This window comes from Lipotes vexillifer, unplaced genomic scaffold (assembly GCF_000442215.2).
Source record: "Lipotes vexillifer unplaced genomic scaffold, Lipotes_vexillifer_v1.1 scaffold977, whole genome shotgun sequence".
Lineage (NCBI taxonomy): Eukaryota > Metazoa > Chordata > Mammalia > Artiodactyla > Lipotidae > Lipotes > Lipotes vexillifer.
This window is the reverse complement of record NW_006783088.1, coordinates 1,533,650-1,548,811: the sequence shown is the minus strand read 5'-3', so window position 1 is coordinate 1,548,811 and position 15,162 is coordinate 1,533,650. Positions and strand designations below refer to the sequence as shown.

The following is a 15,162-nucleotide window of genomic DNA, read 5'->3' as shown; positions in this document are numbered from 1 at the left end:
GGGAAAGAGAAGAACTTGGGGTAAACTACTGGGAAACAGCTGAAAGCCCTTGAAAAGCCCTTGACCTCCCATCCTCATTTCCTTATCTATGAAATGGTGATAGTATCCTTATTATCTTGAGCCTATCAGCCAGTGTGTGAAAAGCTTCAGCTCTCGGGAGGTTTTTTCCCTTAATTTTTTAAGATCCTGAAGTTTCTGGCAAGGCCCTGATTAAGTACACAGTGTTATATACACTAAACAGGCTAAATTAGGTAAATAGGTAGGTAGCAGGAAAAAATATGTATAAGAATATATTTCAGTTATATATTCAATTTTCCTTTGTTATAGTGGTATTATCTAATATAATAGTAAACATAAGCAAAAAAAATCATTTCACCTTTTTTCCCACCTTTATTTGTAGTTTAAAAAAATAATTATCTGCCCCATTAAGCTTTATATTTAATAGTTTAAAATATATGTGTATTCTCTGGAAAGAAGAATTTTTTAAAATTGAAAGTGCCATCATAATCAACTCTAAACTTAAAAAAAAAAACCCATAGGAAACAACACATATTTTAAAGTAGGTTAAAAATACTGTTCGGCTCCCTGGCAGAAACTGGCATATTTATTCAGTCAGTACATCACACTGAAATCAATACAAAGGATATTTGTATGGTGGCTTAAAATAGTAACAAATTAATAAAATCCTCGTGATCTAAAATGCAAGTTTTCATCTTCATAACTTCTCTCTGGCCATTGGGAATTCTTCAACCTTCCAAATAACTCATTTGGCAGGAGAGCTTATGAAGAACATAGCTAGTTTGAAGACCCCGACTCTTGGTCTCATACAGCTTTAGAACAAAGTCTTTCATTTAAAGAAGAATTGGTTTGGAGTTCCTTATTTCCAATTTGTAGTGGCTTGGCTGACACGCACATACACACACACACTCGCACACACACACACTGCCCCCACCCTCTACCCTCTACCACCCCTAGGCACAGCAGGAGAGCAGGAGATGGATTTGGTCCTAAATAAGCTTGGGTTAAATTTGGAGAGACAGGGACTTTCCTGGCGGTCCAGTGGTTAAGACTCTGTGCTTCCACTGCAGGGGGCACAGGTTCGATTCGTGGTTGGGGAACTAAGATCCCACATGCCGCGCAGTCCGGCCAAAAAATAAAAGAGAGAGAGAAAATTTGGGGAGGCAGGTCAGAGGGTCCCTAAGGACCCTGCAAGCTCAATTCCCGGGGGCCCAAAGGAAACCATCTGAGAGGTGTGGGCCCTGGATGACTGACCCCCTCACCAAAAACCTCCAGGCCGGAGTATGAAGAGGCAAAGCTGCTGCGTTTGACCCTATGGTTTAAGAGTGTCCAGAGGGCCCGAGGAGTAGCCTGGGCATGGGGGAATCTCTGTGGCCATGGCAAGCAGGGGGCTGTACCCAAGCTTCCTCAAATCCCTCCCCTGGGTGACCACCCACTACCTCATGTTGCCTTCAAGCTGCTGGCACCACACGGACACCCAAGACTAAGTTAAGATCCCCCTCTGGGGAGGCTCCAGGTCACCCATCTGAATCCTCTGTTAAGATTAAAAGGGTCACGGCCAGGTTCAGCACAGCCGCGGTGCGGTTCCTATGACGCAGTAGAATGTGTCTGCTTTGTAGAATCCCGCAAGGCTCCTTGCTAGAGGCCCAATACTGGCCGCCCCACGTACAAAGTGTCCCGTGTGCTTTGGCTCAAGGTTCCTCACGCCCTGCCAAGGAGGAGCTTCCGTCCCCCCACTTCACAGATGAGAAAATGGAGGCTTGCGAGTTAAGTAATTCTCTCAAGGTCACAGAGCCAGCAAGCATGGGTGCCTGAATGCAAACCTATTTTCTTGGCTGTTTTCCACCCCATAGGAAGGCTACGGTCATTCGCTTTTGTCTATCCTCAGAAAAACACAGACAGTGGGGTTGATACTTTCATCTCCAGTTAAAGACGAAGAATCTGAGGTCCCAGGAGGCTAAAAGACTAGCAGCTGCTGGAGGCACCATTCCTTGCCCGGCCTTTTGTCTCCCAAACAAAGTCATCTGCCTCTCCCTCTCCAACCGAGGCCAGATTTTTTTTTCAACGTTCTGTTGCCATTTGCTCTGGAGGGAATGGAATCATTCAGCCAAGATTCAGCCTTGTTTTAATCTGAAAACTCCGACATCCAGAGGCAGCTAGAGACTCGCATTTCCATCACTAATTAGGTCTGCAGCTCCTTTCCAAATGCCGCCCCCACCCCTGAGGATCTTTGCCTGCAGACTCAGAGACTCAGATAATTTATAGCTATTAAAGACCCCTTGAAGAGACCTAGACTAAGGTGGTCATTTAGCAGATAAGGAAGCAGACCCTCCAAAGGGGGAAATGATGAGCCCAAGGTCACGGGTGCACCTTAGAGTCGCCTTAGAGGTCATTTGCTCCCAAGTCCTACATAATTCTTGGCGGTGCAGCCCCAGACAAGGTCTGTCCATCATTGACGGCTCCGATTATTGGAGAGGTGACCTCGTATTGAACTAAAACGTGTCTCCTTTCAACTCCCACCCAAAGCACCTGGTGCTGTCCATCTAAATTAACCTTTCCAAGTACCTTGAGGGTGTGCAGTTGGTGGGTTCGTCCACATTAGTCGCAGACAAAGTGCAGCATTTCTAAAAATAAGAACTGGCAAGAATCGCGAATTCCATGGTGCGCAGGGTGACGGGCCCCAGAGGCAGGGTTCCTGCATGGCTGGTGCACCCTTAGCTCACCAGAGCAGGACTTTAACCAGAGCACTGCATTCCCCAAAGTGCTGGGAACAGGCAGTGTTGCTGAGGGAGTACTGAGTGTGCATTTGCCCATGAGTGTGTGTGTGTGTGTGTGTGTGTGTGTTTGTGAATGAGTATATGTGAGTGAGTGTGGACATGTGGGTGTGAGTGTGTGCATCAGTTGTGTGAGTTGGTGAGTGTGTGTGAGTGTGTCAGTGAATACATGTACGTCTGTGAGCGTCTATTAAAATACTGTATCGGGGGACTTCCCTGGCAGTCCAGTGGTTAAGGCTCTGCGCTTCCAAGGCAGGGGACACGGGTTCGATTCCTCTTCGGGGAACTAAGATCCCACGTGCCTCGAGGCCAAAAATAAATAAATAAATACTGTATCAGTCAGGGTCCCAGCAGGGAACAGATGGCACATGCAAACTGGGTAATTTGAAGAGAGTTGAATAAAGAGACTGTTTCAAAGGATATAGGGAAACCACAAAGGATAGTGCAGTGTCTGGGGGCAGTAACAGGACGTTGGTGACTGTCCAAATGTGGGGTAGAGGGGAGCATGGTCAGAAGAGATACCCAGCACAAGTCTTTTCTTTTTTTTTTTTTTTAACATCTTTATTGGAGTAGAATTGCTTTACAATGGTGTGTTAGTTTCTGCTTCATAACAAAGTGAATCAGTTATACATATACATATGTTCCCATATCTCTTCCCTCTTGCGTCTCCCTCCCTCCCACCCTCCCTATCCCACCCCTCCAGGCGGTCACAAGGCACCGAGCCGATCTCCCTGTGCTGTGCGCCCAGCACAAGTCTTGACAACTTTCCTTTGTGATATCACAGCCCTGCCCTAACTATCTGAAGTCTCTGAGCCTTTCATGCCCCCTGGTGAAAGCACTGATTGCCCGAGGAAAATGCACATATTCATACACGTGAGCAATTTTGCAGGCAGTTTCTTTTTTATGAAGGATACTTTATTTCTACAAATAAGATTAAATCCATTCTCTGAATAATACATCCAACAAACAGAGTAATGACATGAAAGGTCTCCCTCCCCCAGTCCTACTCCTTCTGCAGGAAATTAACCACTTGGGCAGTTTGTCCATCTTTTTTCTCTGCATTTATATTCATGCAGCATAAAATTCCAGGACTCTGAAGGCCTTTAAAAGCTTATCCCTGGACCTCAGATTAAGAGCCCCTAGAGTTAAGTTTGCAAAGCCCTTTCACACCTATTTTCGACAGGATTTATAGCTCATTGTCTACCCCTCATCCCCAAGGTAGGCTCAGAAAGATTTTGAGACTTGCCCAAGGTTACACGGCCTAATGAAGAGGAACACTGGTCCTCAAAGCCAGGGACCTGATCTACCGCCATTGCTTCTAGCACACCTTCCACCAACACATTGCTTGCAAAAAAGAAAACAAGAAAAGAAAAGCAGCTATAAGGAATATACCACCCCCCTCCCCTCCCCCCCCCCCATCCTGATTGCTGGAATGAAACCCCCCCCCCCCCCCCATCCTGATTGCTGGAATGAAAGGAGAGAAGCAAAATGGTGCATTTAGCAATGTCTGATTTCTTGTTCCTCCCCTGGGAGTTCCTAAGACAGCTTTGCTACTAAAAGGCAACACAGTTTTGGATTTCCTCTCTCGGTGTCTGGGACAAAAAACACTCGTTCAGCTGCTAGATGTTCCTCGTGCTGTAGGTGTTTCTAGTGATCGTTTCGTGTTGGAAATGTACCCACAGCAGCTTTCATGAAGCTCTGAAATTTGGCGTGTGTTCTGCTTCCATGTTGCAACATGCAGATCAGCAAGATCTCAGGCCAACTGACAGAGACAGAATCGAATTGGCTTTGATCATTCTTTCTCCAATCTGGATTTTTCTCCTTTCAAAAGCCATAGAATATGTGTTAAGTGCAGCCATTTCCATCATTTCCACAGAAACATGTGAAGGCCCTCTTGGATGGGGCGTACTTGCTTGAATTCTCCCTGATCCATTTTCCCCTTCACTTTCTTTAGCTTACGGTGAGAGGGGAGGCAATTAGAGCAATCCTGAATTTATTCAGCCCTTGCTAACTTCCATGTCTACCCTATCTTCACAACAACCAACCTTATGGGTAGAAGATATTGGCTAACACTCACTGAGCACTTACCTGTGAGCCTGGGACTTAGCAAGTGCTCTTTGTGGATTATCCCATTGACTCTAAAGAGGGAGAATTTTATAGCTGGAAATCTGAGGCTCAGAGGTTGCATTTGTCTGCCCAAAACCACACAGCAAATGGTGCTGGAGCTGGAATTCAAGCCCTGGCAGGCTAGCTCCAGAGCATGTGCTCACAGCCACAGGTATCCTGGCAGGACTGGTATGGTTCCTCCATTTTACAGATGAAGAAACTGAGGCCAAAAAAAAGATTGCTGCCAAGGATAAGACAGCTAGTAACCAGGCTCTCAGGTATATCTTCTAGCTCTGTGTCCATTGAGCCTTCCCTGCCTCATTAAAGATAGATTAATAGTAATATGTTAAATTTTTTAAAACAGATCAAACAAGCCATATTTTAAATGTCTTCCTTTGAGGTGGATTAGATTCCTAGAACATGAGTAAATCAATATAGCTTGGGACCCTTCTCTAAGGGGAAGAGTCCCGCCTGCTGGAAGGATGTTGCCTCAACCCCATGCAGTGAGTCTGCTAGGAGGTATTTTCCCATCAGTATAAAATCAACTGTAAAAGTGTATTTCAGCTGGCAAAATTACTTCCTACCAGGCAAAAGCTTTGCTGAGAACACCACCTCCCTCACTTAGACGCCCAGATTCCGGGCCCAAGTTTTCCCTTGCAGGCCCAACCCAGATCCCGCAAGTTTGTTGCTGTTTTTCCTGCTGTTGTAACAGTTACGTGTCCCTGCTTTGGGAAGGAATTTCCACCACTTCTTGGGAGATGGATCGTTTCTAAACAGATGTCTGAGAGCTTCCAAGGGATTTGAATGTGGTGATAAAAACCCTTCTCCATTCAGCTTATTGACTGCCGAAGATTACAAATGTCAGCTCAGCGTGGGGAAGCGCTGCTAAGGGTTGGAGCTGTCCAAAGCTGAATTGGGCTGCTCCCACAGGTAATGGCTCCCTCTCACTGGAGGTGTGCAGGCAGCGGCAGGGAACCTCTCGTGGCTAAAGTGGGGGAGGGCTTTGAGGATTTCTTTTAACATCTAATTATATCATGTGCTGGGCTTCGTGGCTGACCCGGAGATGAACGGGATCAGTTCCTATAATCAAGGAATTTTTAACCTAGTGGAGCTGGTAAACCTGAACCCAAATAACAAAAATGTTTATACAAAAAAATACTTGATGCTGGGGCGAGCCAAGAATAATTAAGATGAGGCAGAGGTGAAACACAGTGTCCAGGCTGTGGGTCAGGAGACACAGGCTATGGTTCAGGTCTCGCCACAAAAACTCAGTGTGATTTTTTTGACAAGTCTCATTCCCTCCGTAGGCCTTAGTTTCCTCCTCTGTAAAATGGGTTGGTTAAAGGTGATCATCTCTAAGCTCTAAAAGTCTGAATCAGTGCATGTGGGCATCTGGGGAAGGGCTCTGGAAACTTGGGCTGCTGAAGCATGCACTCTTATTTCTAAACCTGTGATACATATCACAGTGGAATGTACCTTCCACACTGCCCTGCAGCGATACCTCTGACAAGTGACTTATTATGGTAGTTGACTTTGTAACTCACTCATTCTTTATCTGTTGCTGCTTGAGGCAAGAGGTAGCACGTGTGCACACACACACACACACACACACACACACACACACAAGCTTCTCAGTACTGTCAGACCTCAGAAGTGTTCGATTCAGTCCTGTGTTGGGGGCTTCCTGTCTGGTCACAGAACAGGTATCTCAGTGAGGGACCTGGTGGGAAAGCAGGCTCAGCTGGGTTTTGTGAAGAAACTCACACACAGGGCCTAACAGCGTGGGAGCTGTTTCCACCCCTAGTCCCCCAGCCAGTGGAAAGGATGGGAGCCTGGCTGAGAGCTGGGGTCCCTGGCAGGAGCAGCCACAGAGCAATACAGCCTCAGGCAGAACCACAGCGAAGCAGGGAAGCAGCAGGTGGAATAAATACCCCACCTCTCTCCTTCCCACCCTCTGATCCCCGGCCAGTGCCGGCCAGTGCTTCCCAGTAACCAACCCACCCCCCCAGAAACCCGAGGCAAAGAGGGGCAGGAACGTGGCCTGCAGAGGTCAGCCTTCAGGGGCCCACGATCAGAGACTGGGTGTTGGGATCGTGGAGAGTAGTCAGCACACCAGATGACTGTCCCCACTTCACTCAAACACCCAGGCTCAGGGGCCCTCCCAACCCCAATGGCCATCCCTGCCAGTGCCCCCCGCCCCCAGGCTTCCTTCCCTTTCCCAGCTCAGCACATCTTCCGTCAGCCATGTAGCACTTTTTATTGCAGCTATTCTTATCCAGGCTCCTTGAAGTTACATAGGAGCCACCGCCTTAATAATTGCCCAGGTGTCTGGGCGGTGTCTGGGCTCTGATCTCTCCCCAGATAGTTCTGGCATCATCACAGTCAGAGCCACACTCTGCTTTCCTCCGCAGCTGAGGTGTTTTCTCAGGCACCAGCTGAACGAGCTCCCTGCCCGCCGCTGAGGCTGCAGTGAACTCTCTTTTCTGGATCTTCTCTCAGGGAAGCAGCAGTGGGTGAGCAGTGGGTGATCAGGATTCAGGAGGCCTGAGTTCAGATCCCAGCTGTGCCCCTGCAGGCCCAGTAGCCTGAGGAGAGCTGCAATGCTTCCCTCCAGCCTGGAGAGTCTGGACAACGTTGCCTCATGGTGATAGATAATATTCACAGAAAGCTGCGAGCCGGGGCTGTGCTTAGCCTTCACCTCCAGCAGTTCATGGAATCCTCTCTAATAAGCCTGCAGCTGCTGCTATATTTCCATTTCACACCTGGGGAAACTTAGATTCAGAGAAATAAAGCACTGTGCCCCAAGTTATGTAGCTCATTCAAGTGGCAAAGCCAGGATTCCAGCCCAGGACTGTCTCGTTTCAGAGCCCCTAAGCCAGCAACTATGCCATGGAGCTGTTGTTACGAGGCCTCAGTGAAATAATGGGTGTGGAAGTCTCCAGCCTAGCGCTTAGCTGGAGTAAGCGCTGCACGTATCTTCCCCATTTCCCCTCCACAGGGGCTATTCCCACCAAGAGCGCCTACTTTCCCACCCAGCCAGCTGCCAGATCTGAATGTTTCTGCTGGGGAGAGAAACAGCCTTTGTTACCACCTCATACTTGCTCTACCTGAAGAACAGCGAGGAATGCAGAAGCCCGAGTCACTAGGAGGAAACCTGGAGGCTGACATCACTAAGCTCCATCTGTGAGATGTTGAGAATCTCCGAAATCCATTTATCCCTCCAGCAAGCATTTACCCCACTCCTTGCTGCGCTGGGTAGGCCCTCGGGCAAAGAGAGACAGTGAGATCTAGCTTGTAGTCAATAGTCCCAATTATTAACTACAGTCTGGTGTGGCAGGTACTGGAGTAGAGGCCTGGATCCCAGCAGAGACAGGAAAGGTAGGCTAGGGGGATTTTACAGCCTCAGTGCTACACTGGTAAGCCGGCTCTCCGGAGAAAAAGAAAACAGCGCTGATTTGTAGTGCCTGCCGATTTCCGTGGTGGAAATACTCCACCATGGTCGATTTCAAGCTAAAGCATGAAGTCCCTGAACGTGGAAGTGGGAAGAGAGACACACACTGGCTGTGGCAGCCAGGGCCAGGTGTACCAGCCACGGCCACTTCCATCTGGCTCTGTCCTCCACCCACCAGGGCTCTCTCTGAGCTTCTTAAAACACCACGTCCTTCGCCTTGACGGGGCTTGCAGATCCCTCAGCTGGGAAAGCTGCCCCCGCTCTGTCCTTCTTACCTTTCAGCTCTCCATCCTTCAAGGCTCAGCTTTCACGGCACTTCCACCAAAGCCTACCTTGACCCTCCAGCCTCCATCCAGTGTCTTGACTACCTGTGCTCTAGAATGGAGCTCTTCTCTTTCCTATAGCCCTTATGTCCGATTTTACCTATTTATGGGTTACTTCCGATTTTACCTATTTATGGGATTGCATGGTTCATTCGTATTTCTCTTCCTCGCATGAGAGCGGAGCTTGCCAATGGATCAGCAGTGCCTAGCATCATGCCTGGCATAGGGTAGGGTGCTCTAAAGATCTGCTGTAGAAAAAAAAATGAGAGGCCACGGAGCTGGGCCCTAATGGATGAATAGGAGTTTGCACGGTGGAAGAGGGGAGGGGAGGGGAACAGAATGGGCAAAGGCACAGAAGTCTGTCTATGGAGTGTGTTCGGGGAGTACAGGAAGCAGATAGCGTGGTGTGTGTGCAGTGAGAGGGGTTCTGCAGATGAGGCTGGGAAGGTGGACCCAGCCAGGTTGGGGGGAGGGCGGTGTTCCAGGACAAGGTGTTGAATGAGGGTATCATTCTCACCAAGTCTACTCCCCAGACGAGAAGACCAAAGCCAGAGAGGTAGAAATCGGAGGATTTGGGAGAAATCAGGGCCCAGGCATGGGGTCGCTCAGCCCTTTTATTTATTTATTTATTTGGCCACGCTGTGTGGCTTATGGGATCTTAGTTCCCCAACCAGGGATTGAACCCAGGCCCATGGCAGTGAAAGCACCGAGTCTTAACCACTGGACCACCAGGGAATTCCAAGCCCTTCCCCCCACCCCCCCTTTTTTCCCCCTGTTGCAAGAGAGTTTATTGACGATAAGGAGAGAACAGAGGGAACACATCAAAAGAGAGGTGAGCCAGGCCAAGGAAGGCCCCTTACCCTTTTCGGATGAGGAGGTTGGGGTCCTTCCTCGCACACTTCATGGCTCTCCTATGCTTTCTGTTCTACTCCCACCTGACGACTCTGGGTCATTTTGCAAATGCAAAAGGGGCTCCCAGCTGGGGAACTTGAAAGAAATTAGCCAGGACCTAACAGAAACCAGGCAACAACAACAACAACAAAAAAACATCTAGGATACTGGCTAAGAGGTGGGCTCTGGAACTGGACTCTGCCCTGCTTTGAATCCCATCTCCACTCACTGACTATTGGTGGTGTGACCTTAGACAAGTGGCATAACGTCTCTGATCCTGATTCTTCATCTGTAAAATGGGAATTGCAGCAGTACTGGATTTCATGGGGTGGTGGTGTGTATTAAATGAGTTAGTAGGTGTAGAGCACTTAGCACAGTGCCTCGCACACAGTAAGCACTCAAGGTATGTTGGCCATTATTGTTACTAATGTTATTATCTCCAGGAGGCCGGAGAGTGTAATGGTTCAGACAAGTCTAGATACTATTATTTCACTTTACCTTGATCTCAGGATAAGAAAGGAAAGGGACATGCCTTGAGCACGTACTATATCTGGGCACGTATTATATCTCATCTCATCCTTCCTGTAGCTCTTTTTACTCTCATTTATCTGTCGAGGTAAAAAGCTCAGAGAGGTTGAGTGACTTGCCAGGGGTCAAAAAGCTAGTTAAAGACAGCCACAGAACCACACGTAGATCTCCTGTACTTTCTTAGAAGGTTTATTCCTAAGAATGTGGTATCCTTACCCTCTCTCTGTCTAATGTTGAATTACTCCCAGTTTTAACTCATTCTTTGTCCTTTAGCAAATACTTCTTCTCCCTGAGCCTCAGTCTTCTCAGCGATAACATTATAAGAGTTTGTAATGGTCAGCGTAAATATTGCTAACTGCTGTAACAAACAGCCCCCCCATCTCAGTGGCTCAGCACAAAGGTTTGTGTCTTGCTCATGGCACAGTGCCCTGTGAGTCAGGGTGGGTGGGGAGCTCTGTGCAGTCATTCAGGGATCTGAGCTCCTGCCACCTACGGATCAGTCTCCTCTAGGGCCTCAGTTCTCCCCTGGCTCTTCAGCACCTGGCCACGAGGAAAGGGAGGATGAGGAAGGCACACAACTCTAACACACGTCAGCCCAGACGTAACAGACCTCACTTCCATTCACAGTCTATTGACAAGAACTAGTCACAGGGCCCAGGTTAGATGCGAGGCGGCTGGGAAATATGGTCCAGACGGGTGCCAGGAGAGAAGATAACCCAGACCCTGGTGAATGCCAAGCCCATCTCTGCCACAGGGTTGGGCCAGATTCTGTGATCTCCACTGGCCACACTGAGTGCAGAAGTCAGGATGTCTGGGTCCTTCCCCTGTGTCTGCAGCGGGGGCCTCCCCCCACCCACCAAGAGCTGTCCCTCCTCCTGCCCTCCCGAGTAGAGAACCAGTCCCTGCCAAACCCCCTCCAAGGGTGTGTGGGTGGTGAGATATGATCTTATCATGCTTATTACCTCTTGGAAGGCAGGTGCTGGAGGAAAACCAAGTCTGCTTTGGGTTTTCTCCCTGTTCCCTTCACATTCCTTCCCAAGATAAATTTAGCCAGCCCTGCTTTGAACGGCAGTGCCCAGGATGCTGACTTTTTGTTCGGGTCCATGTCAGAGCATTTTCCATGGCTGTAGCCGTAGGCCAGGGATGTAGCCCTCAGGACCACAGTCCCAGGCTCTGCCCGGCCCTTAGCATCTGTGACCCACCTCTCACCCTTGCCTGGTCCCCATCTCTCAGTTGCCACACGTCTCAGACAAGGGCCGTGAATTCTCCCATGATGTGAGACAGAACACAGAGTGCAGAAGGGCTTTGAGATCCAGCACGAGGGCTGCCTGTGTCCTTAATGGCCACTTAGAGCTCAGAGGCAGGACAGTTCGGGGTTAAGAGCACAGATTTTGGAGTTGTAAGGGTGGATCAAAATTCCAATTCAGGCAGTCGTCCCTTTTGAGACCACTGACTGTTTCCTCCCAGGACACTGACCCTTACCATCCCCATTTTACAGAACAGGAAGCTCAGGCCTGGAGAGGTTTAGCTGGGTCAGGAAGGAGTGCAGGGGGAGGGCGGCCCATCTTCTGTCTTGCCTGTGCCTGGGCAGGGCTGTAGCCGTGTGCCCAAGTAAAGCACCTGTTACCTGACTAAGGCCTTAAAAAGGCTGTAAGGGCTTCCCTGGTGGCGCAGTGGTTGAGAGTCCACCTGCCGATGCAGGGGACACGGGTTCGTGCCCCGGTCCGGGAAGATCCCACATGCACCTGAAGATGTCTCCTCAAGCCAGTGGGCCACATGCCCAGATTCCCAGACCTTAAGACACTGTGACAGTTGTCTCTGTTGGTCCACTGTGTTTTGTTGCAACAGTTTCTCCATGTGTATTGTTCTTGTTTGTTACTGTTTTAAAGGGTGCACATATGTGATTGGCATTGTGACTTGGAGAAAATAAAATTTAGACATGTAAACTTGATAAAAAAAAAAAAAAAAAAAAAAAAAAAAAAAAAAAGGACGACTGTGTGCAAAGGTGCAGGCAGTTTAAAGGAAGCTAGGAGCCTGGGGAAGGACCAGAGCAGCCACCACAGGAAGGCTGCTACCAGCTAAGCTGGCAGGGCAAGGGGAGGGAGCAGTCACAGGACTGGAGAGGGGTGCACCCGACAGGCTCTGGGCCTCAGGAGGGAAGTCAGCAGAGGAACTGGGAGAGGAAAAGCCCTCGCCCTTCTTCCCTCCCCCCGTCTGGTTTCCTCTGGGTGCCTCCCACTGGCTGAACCCAGCTGGAATCAGAGGGCAGGAAGGAAGCAGTCTTTGCAGACCAGGCTCCCAGGCCCCGCAGAGAAGGGCAGAGACTGGGTGTGGAGGGGCGGGCAAAATGTCCAACATGGGAATCAGGAGAGCACCTGCCTCGAAGGGCTGGTCTCAGGGGTCACCCTTCTCGCTAACAGACCTGCAAAAGGGGCCTGAGCACCCCCATTTTATAGGCGTGGGAAGTCAAACCCTGAGGGCTAAGTCCCCTAAAAGGCCCCACACCGCCAGCAAGTGGTGCAGCCAGGATTTAAACTCATTTCTGCCTGACCCCAAGGTTCCCTGGCAGCCAGAGCAGACAGTGGCCGATACTTACAGTTTAAGGAGGCTCTTCCCCACCACAGATGACCTTCCTCCCCTGCCCGTGAGCTCTCCATTATTTATCCCCTTGGGCTCAGCACTTCATTCTCCCTGCTGGACAGTTTCGAAGGCAAACATCCTTGGGAGGGGCGTCACGTCAATCACGGAACACTTCCAGGGAAGGAGTTTCTCAGACTCCCTCTTTGTGCTGGGAGAGGCCTGGGACTGGCCTGGGAATCTCTGGGGAGTGGAAACACTGAAAGGGAGGCACCGAATGAGACCGATGTCGACGCCACACAGTTACAGAGGTTTCTGAGTTCGTTCTCCACCATCCTCTCACTTAATCCTCACCATTTTCCTGGGATGCCGGCATCAGTAGCCTGTGTTACAGCTTTGGGACAGTAGCCCAAAGAGATTGCACTTTGCTAACGTTAGAGTTTCGCCCGTGGTGGGCAGAGCCGTGTAAGGGGAAACGCACTGGCTTTAGAAGCCAAAAGCCAAATGCAATTCGAATCCTTACTGACTGTGAGACTACAGGCGGGTCCCTTCACCCCACAGGCATCTTCCAAATGGGGATATGAACACCCACCTCACTGTGTTTGGTGAGAATTAAATGCGATCATTCTTATCAGTCTCCAGCACGGTTCCTGGCAGCCAGCTGCCCAGGCAGAGAAGGTACAGAGGACAAATTCTTGAACTGGAGCAAATCCAGCACCAGGTCTCAGCCAGTTGGATAACCCTGGACCAGTCACTTAACCCCTGGAGCCTCATGTGAAAAACAGAGCAGTCACATCCCTATCCCACAAGTTTGTGAGATGAGGTGTCTAAAGGCACTTTTTTAAACTGCTCTGTAAACTGCTCTAGAAGTCAACGTATTTTTTCAGCAGTATCAACACCAGTGAGCATTCCCTGGGTGCTTACTTTGTTCCAGACACTATTCTAAACCCCTGACACATGTGGTTTCATTCAATTTTCATGGCAACCCTTTGAAGCGGGACTTCTGTTTTATGCCCACTCACAAATGAGGAAATCAAGTGTCAGAGAGGTTAAGCAACTGGCCCAAGTTGCACAGCTGACAAGTGGCAGAACCAGGCTTTGAACCCAAGTAGGCTGAGAAGCCTGTGGAGAGGGGAGCCCCTGCCGGGCCCTGGGACACCCCAACAAAGAGAACTGAAGAAAATGGAGTCCAGCTGGGATCCAACTTTCATACACCTCAGGATCATTTAGCGACGTTATTTAAAAGACAGAGTCCTGGGCTCCACCCACAGAGATGCTGATTCCATGGGTTCAGGGTGGGGCCTGGAAATCTGCCTTATTAACAAACCGCCAAGGTGACACCTGTGCAGGGAGGGGTTCAGCTCACCACACAGGGAGGACCACGGCAGGTGTCCCACCAAACCATCAGTAAGGGTTGCTCCGTAGGTGAGGGTCATAGGGCTCTAGAGGCCCCTGAATTTTCAGGCAAGAGAGACAGGAGCCCACAGTGGGACCCACCTTCCCCTGTGGCCTCCAGGTTTGCCAAGTACTACAAGACGGAGAACGGCAGTGAGTACCGCACGCTTCTGAAGGCTTTTGGCATCCGCTTTGACGTGCTGGTGTATGGAAATGTGAGTCCTTGGGCCAGGCAGACACGGGGGATAGGGGAGGAAACCTGGACCCATCCTGGGCCCTAAAGAGGCTCCTCTGGGGGCAGGGTCCTGTCACTGACCAGCTCTGAGACCCTCGCTGGTCACATGTCCACAGCAGGTGAGGCCTGCTGATGCACCAAGAGCCCTGCTGGCTCCAGGGTCTTCCCGGCTGGGGGTCCAAGCAAGCTCCACGTCAGGCCTCGCCCCGGCCCTGTTGGAGCTGTGCCCACTCACCTGGGTCTTTGCGCACACAGGCTGGCAAGTTTGACATCATTCCCACGATCATCAGCTCCGTGGCAGCCTTCACCTCTGTGGGAGTGGTGAGTGCAGCCCCTCTGGGTTCAGTCCGGAGGCCACTCAGGGTGCGGCCCGGGCTGGCAGGGTTTGGGCAAGCGGTGACCCTCTCCTTCCCAGACCGTGAGCCCAACCTCTTGCCCTCACCTCCCTGCTGAGCCAGCCCTTGCGTGAACATCTCCAGTCCTGGAGAGCTCACTCACTCCACGGCAGCCCCCACACCTGCTACAGAGTCCCCGTTCGCCACTGTGTAGGGGGCCGAGGAGACTCCAGGGTTCCCAGACCTGAGGGCCCAGTCGAGGAACAGAGCCCGGCTGGCAAGGTGGGGACAGAGCCCCTTCCCCAGGGACTTGGACCCCCGCAGTCCCTCTGCTTCTCCCACCAAGTCCTCCCTCTGCAGTCTGGTCTGGGCTCACCCCAGGAGCTGGGGAGGTGGGTTCTGGAGATATTCTGCAAAGCCCCCCGACGTTTTCCTAAGAGGAACCATCAGTCAGGTTATCTCTGGAGGACTCCCGCCGACCCCAAGGGCAGTCCCGCCCACCGCCCGGGCTTCCCGCGGCGCTGCCCCC

General features: G+C 50.5%; 1 protein-coding gene across 1 annotated transcript in view; it reads left to right on the top strand.

Annotated features, from left to right (window-relative positions):
- The window catches only part of P2RX3 (purinergic receptor P2X 3), a 27,429-nt gene that overhangs the window by 11,023 nt on the left and 1,244 nt on the right, over positions 1-15,162 (top strand). Inside the window, exons 9-10 of the mRNA XM_007455714.1 lie at positions 14,185-14,278; positions 14,554-14,619. Coding sequence (XP_007455776.1) covers positions 14,185-14,278; positions 14,554-14,619 — 160 coding nt within the window. The remainder of the gene's footprint in view (positions 1-14,184; positions 14,279-14,553; positions 14,620-15,162) is intronic.